The sequence below is a fragment of the Phodopus roborovskii genome, unplaced genomic scaffold (assembly GCF_943737965.1).
Source record: "Phodopus roborovskii unplaced genomic scaffold, PHOROB, whole genome shotgun sequence".
Classification (NCBI taxonomy): Eukaryota; Metazoa; Chordata; class Mammalia; order Rodentia; family Cricetidae; genus Phodopus; species Phodopus roborovskii.
Window position 1 is genome coordinate 3980035 of NW_026126442.1, and position 6000 is coordinate 3986034.

The following is a 6000-nucleotide window of genomic DNA, read 5'->3' on the forward strand; positions in this document are numbered from 1 at the left end:
AGCCTGTGTCATCAGGCTCAGATCTATCTGTTTTTATTGATAAAATTCGCACACTATCAGCGTTCACTCTTTTGGAAGTGTGACTCCTGAATGTGTAGTAGGTTCTGCAGTTGTGTAGCCATCTCCACTCTCATGCTCTTCCGGAGCTGAAGATGACAAAGGTTCTCTTGCCCTGCCCTCTATCTGCTGCTCACCTCGCTCAAGCTAGAGCTCCAGCAGCGCACACCTGCAGAGCTGAGCTCAGCCTCCCAAGGAACATAGGCACAGCCTCAGCTATTTGAATCCCCCATAAAAATACAATGCAGGAACCAGTGAGATGGCTGAGGAAAGGACACTTATCACAAAGCCTGATGACCTGCATTCAGGCTCCAGGACTGAAATAGTAGAAGGAGACAAACAAGCCTCTTAAGTTGTCCTCTGACTTCTACATGTGCACACATTAGAGAGAGAGAGAGAGAGAGAGTACACCACTTAAGAGAATAGGTAGTTAGCAAACCTGCTCAAGGAAAAGGCATGCTCAACAGTCATTTGTTTGTACTGGACCTTCTAAGCTGCATCACTGCATCGTCAGAGTGAGCTTCCTCAGAGCTAGCTGCAAACTTGGGTTATGGGCCTTTGATTTCCAAAACTTGTCTTTGTTCTATTTTTTTTTTTTTTTTTTGTAACAAGTCAAAAAAACAGAAATCCAACCCAACACCGGGAAAATGATGGATTTGTGTGCATGAGACAGAATAGGATATAACCACTAACAATCATGTTTACAAAATAGATTTGAAGACATGGGAAATGCACATGACCTAATGTTAGTTGAAAAAAAGAAAATATTAAAATGCACATGGGGTAGAATCTCAAGTACATAACACAGGAAACATTGACAACTGGAATAAATAATCCTAATTTTAAGATGCAATGATTTTTTATAAAGGTGATTGTGGGCAATTATTTTTTTAACTTTTCTATATATGTCATTTTTTTAAAAATTAGAACGAATTATATCAGACCTACAACCATTATTTTAGGCATATTCCTTGATTATTATTTTCTTTTGCTAATGTGGCTACCAAAGAACTCAGATTCTTGCCATCTAAAACATAAGTAGTGTAATCCACCAAGTTCATTTTTGTATCTGGACTACTTTCAGAGCAAAGAATCTGATACTCCAAATGGTACACCCAGCTTTATCTTAAGGTGAGAGCTCCAAAGTCTCTACATGGTTTCCTCTTGTCTACCATTAAGTACCTTGCTTGTGTTTTTATTGTGCAAGTCCTCCTGGAATCCATAAACAAGTGTTTGCTGAAGTGATGGATACTACACCAAATAAACAGAAGCTGAACAGCCCAATGATCTGTTGTGATGCCTCCTTCTTATGGACATGGCAGGCACAGACAGAGGCCTTGAAATTCTAGGCTGGGCTTGGAATACCAGTCACTAGAGATGTGGTACAAGTTCAAGGCCTGCCTGAGCTACAGAGTGAATTTAAGACCAGCTTGGACAACTTATGGAGACTCTATCTCAAAATGAAAATATAGAAAGACAGCTGGGGATATAGCTCAATGGTAAAGACTTTGGCAACTGAGTTTAATCTCCCATATTGCAAAAAGGAAAACAGAAAGTTCTGTTTTTCTCATCACAGGAGGGGCTCAACCAAGATAAACACATACAGGAGGCAGGCTGGCCTGTCCAAATAACCTGTACCTTTCATCTGTTTTATAGGCAGTGGACCAAGGTCCATCCTGGCTTCCCTGAGTCATTGGTCACTGAGACCATTAACTGACATTAATTGTCAAAACAAAGCCAGACAAGTTTAGCCCACCACACCCATCCAGCATTTGAATCTTCTAACCATAGTGACAGGCCAGGGAGTGAAGAGACAGCTCTCACGGTCCACAAACACAGCCATCACTCACTTCTTAGTGTCAAACACCTTTCACATTGCTCTGGATCCACTGATTATTCATTAGCTCAGAGAAAATGTTAAAGATGAGCTTACTTGGGGGGGGGTAATTATAGCCCCTGGGTACTCTCCCAAATGTGATACCTCGTGCAAGAGATGATATATTGACTGTCAGCCAGAATTCCCTTTTCCAGTGTTAACCTCCCTGACTCTCTTAGAGATTGTGAAACCAAGCAGGAGAAAGAAGCATTCTTAATATTTTAGCAGTGATGGAGTTATCCCATCTAAAGCCAAGGTGTCTTACTGGAGGATCCACACCAAATGAAAGTGCAGGAAGGGAGGCAGAGTCATTTATCGAGTGCTTACTGCGTGCCAGACAGAGAGCACCGGCAGTGGAGACTGCCAGCATTTGTCAGCCCCTGAAGCTACCCCACAGAAGGAAGATGTTGAGCCACTCTGCTCTTGAGATGTACACCTGCATTTAGAGAGATTAGAGATTAGGTGCCTGGTTCAAGGTCATGGGTGGGCAGAGTAGGGGTGGGGATAACCTATTTCTGAGTATTCAGTCCTAAACCTCCAAGTCAGGCCCAGCTGACACGAGGCTGGAAATATCTGTCATCCATGCTCCTCTCCTGTTGTCTCCTAAAAGTTCCCACCAACGGAAACACCTCTGCATTGTCCTCTTGACTCTGGGCCATCTCACTCAGAAAGCCACCAAGATGCACTCGAAAAAAAAAATAAAATATGAAAGCTTTGGCCCATACCTTGCAACCAAGCGCCCATCCCTCTGCTACCACAAGTGGACTGATAGGAAACTTCTCAGGGAGTGGTTTGAAACACTCTGCAAGACATGATGTAAGCAGGTTGCCCCTGCCTTCGAATGTTTTTGTCTTCAAAGAACTGGCCTTTCCTTGTCCCTTTCAGAATATGTGTGGAAGCCACAGGAAAGGGTGCCAAGTTATGCCTCTGGATAAGCGAATAGCGCTCTCGATTTCAGTGTGCCAGTCCAGTACCCCTAAACAACTTGAAACGCTCAGGGGGAAAAGAAAAGAAGGCGTCAGGAACGTCATTCGAAAGTGATTTCACACACGGTTAGCCCTGTACAGCCACCCAGTGTGCCTCTTCCCGAGGAAAGAGGATGCCTCTCTGCCTGCAGCAACCTGCGCTCACTGTCACCAACTGCCACCGACTCCTTCACCTTTTATTTACAGAGCAGAACAGCAGGCTGCTTCATCAGTGAAGCGGGGGAGGCGGGGAATGAGATACAATCTACGTTCTGCTCTTTTCCGGAGGTTATAAAAAAAGGGGGGGTCAGGCAAGGAAGGAAGCCAAGCCCTTGTTGCACCACCAGTGACATAGCGGGATTCTCCTTCCCTGAGGGGGCTGTCCCGGGGTTCCAGCAGAGGCTTGGCCGGCCAAGGGAGCCCTGGAAGCCAGGGTCAAGAGCTGCACCTTGGCAATGCTGGGCGATGCAAGAGGCGCCAATAGAGCTCAAGGCAAAGGAAATCACTGCCCCCTTCAGGCCGCATCTCTCTCCCGAGGCTGCGACCAAAGAGTAGCCCTGGGTCCGGAAAAACTCGCAAACCCGACCTTGCGCTACTGTTTGCTCCTCCAGGCCCTCTCTTCGTCCTAGCCTCAGGGTGGGCAGCCAAGGACTGAGCTGAGGCTTCTTGGAAACCTACACAGAGGGAGTGAGAAGGGGCCTTGGGATGGAAAGGTTTTGGTTCTCCATCTCTGCTCAGAGAAGGAGATTGGAGGGGAACCCTCTCCCACACTCCAAGTCAAGGCTTCCAAGACTCGGACGCCTCAAGTGTACACCTGCTCGGCTGCGCTTGCAGCTGCCAAACAAAAGTGGCAGTGCAGCTGGACACCACCACGAGTCCCGGGTAAGAGCTGTCAGGCCACTCTGAGCAACTAACCTGAGGCGGGGAGGGGGAAGGGGAGTTTCCCAAAACCGTTCAAGCTACAGCTCGCGCTGGGCAGATCCAGGCAGCAGCGCTGCAGAGCCCTCAGCCCCCAAGACTGCCCGTGGCGCGCGAGCTCTCAGCTCTGAGCTGCAGACGCGCACCACAAGACCAGTTCTGCCCGGGAGATCGGGCCCCTAGGGTCTCGGAAGCCTTTGGACCTTCGAGAGCGTTTTGGCTTTCTTTGGGTCTTGGAAAGGCCTCATAGCCGGTCCAGCTGTGGCTGGCCCAGTTTATAGTCAATGCGCCTGTTCTTCCCACTTGGCACCCCACGACCCTAGGAGCGGCACCTGGATAGGGACAACCACTGCAGACCTTAGGGGGAGTCCAACCTCTACCGTCTCTAGTCTTCCTCTGGTCAAAGGAGACCCCACTCCACACATACACCCACACACTCTCTCAGGACTGGAAGGTTCTCACAGATCAGGGTCCCACCTGCACCAGCCAAGCCCAGTGGGACACTGGTGGGCACAGCCCGTGGTGCCCTCGGCTGGTGAGGACCAGACAATCGTGGCTCTGCCCCTTCCTCGCTGCCCCCAGCCCCGACGGCACGGGCAACCGGGCACTCACCTCGGTGTCATAGAGTCGCAGGTCCAGGAAGTAGGGGCGCAGGAGTGACTCGTTGCGGATCTGCTCGATGGCTAGCTCTACCGCGGGGAGCACGCCGCGCCCGATGCTGCCCTTGGCCACCTCCTTGGTGAGCGGCATGAGGCCCATGATGGAGAGCGGCGGGCTGCTGGGCGGCGGCCGAGGGGCGCCCCGCGCCCAGCCCCAGGCCCCGGGAGCCAACGACAGCAGCAGCGATAGCAGCAGGGGCAGCAGCAGGCGCGCGGGCGGCGGCGGTGGCGGCGGCCGGGGCTGCCCGGAGCTCGGCGGGGAAGCCATGCCGCGCCGCGGGCTGCGGGCGCCAGCTCACTCGGCCCGCATGGCCTGGCCCGGCCCGCCGCCCGGCGCCGAGCTCTGCCCGCGGCTCCCGCGCAATGGCGCCGGCACGGGCCCCGGATTCGGCTCCGGCTCCTGCTCTCTCAGAACGGCCGCGGCGGCGGCGGCGCCCGTGACGGATCAATCACGCCGGGAAGGGGTGGGAGCGAGCGGAGTGCGGGAGGCGGGGAGCCAGCGAGCGAGCGAGCGAGCGCCGCCGAGGGGGCCGAGTCTCCGTGCGCCTCTCTCCAGCGCGGCCGCCCTGCACCGGGCCGCCTCCTCCCGCCCCCGTGCGCGATCGCAACGCTCTCTTGCCCCGAGCCGCGGGCCGGCGGACCCTGGAGCCCAGCCGGGGGAGGGAGGGCGGCGGGAGACGAGAGAGGCGAAGGCGAGGCTGCTGAGCGGCTGCTCGGGCCGCCTCCGGGGACAGGGACGGGCCGTGCGCGCCAGGGGAGGGGGAGGCGCTGGCGCTGCGGCGGCCGCGGGGAGGGCCGTGCTCCCGGCACACGCACACTCGCACCCCGGGCGCTGCGACGCGCCGGCTGCCGCGGCCGGCTGACCCAGCCGGGAACCTGAGCTCCGGAGCACGGAGGTCTCAGCAATCGCGACCAGGAGCTGCCACGCGCGGGGGACGCGGCCGCCTCGCCCTGCACTTCCTGTAGCACCTGCAAGGTGGTTGGATACTGCTTCTACAAGGTCTGGGTGGGCGAATCCAGGGAATGAATGTTCCACAAAGGTGTCCTAGGGGCACCTGCAGCCTGCGCTCTCCTGTGCCAGCTGCCCGAGCACCTGGAGTTCTTGATCCAGATTGAAGTCCTTTGCCAACCTCAGGCCCCGGGCTGGAATCCGAGCCCTAAGTGTACTACCGCCCCCTCCAGGCATTTGACCTCCCAGTGTCCCCAATCCCAGAGGGCCCTGCCTTTGAATTCTCCCCTGGGTGGGAACTCTGTCCTCAGGCTCAAGAAGCACTGCACATACCTGGGACCTAGCTCACTTTCTCTGCCAGGTGGCATAGGCACACTGGCTAACCTCAGGCAAAGCAGTCTGAGCCAGATGAAACTAAGTGACTCCCGTGTGCCTGCCTACGAACTAAGGCAGTTGTGCACACTAACCTACAAAATCCCAGCGCCTGATTAATGAGAGGGCACATAGTGTTAACAAAACAGCCCATCCAAACACTGGGCCATATGCACAACCTTGTAACAGGGTGCTTGTTGAGCC

General features: G+C 54.0%; 1 protein-coding gene across 1 annotated transcript in view; it reads right to left on the bottom strand.

Moving 5' to 3' along the window:
* Gabbr2 (gamma-aminobutyric acid type B receptor subunit 2) overlaps nt 1-5100 on the bottom strand; it is a 335072-nt gene extending 329972 nt beyond the window's left edge. Inside the window, exon 1 of the mRNA XM_051187733.1 lies at nt 4429-5100. Within this exon, the coding sequence (XP_051043690.1) occupies nt 4429-4743 (315 nt within the window). The 5' untranslated portion in view covers nt 4744-5100. The remainder of the gene's footprint in view (nt 1-4428) is intronic.
* Nucleotides 5101-6000: the final 900 nt, after the last annotated feature.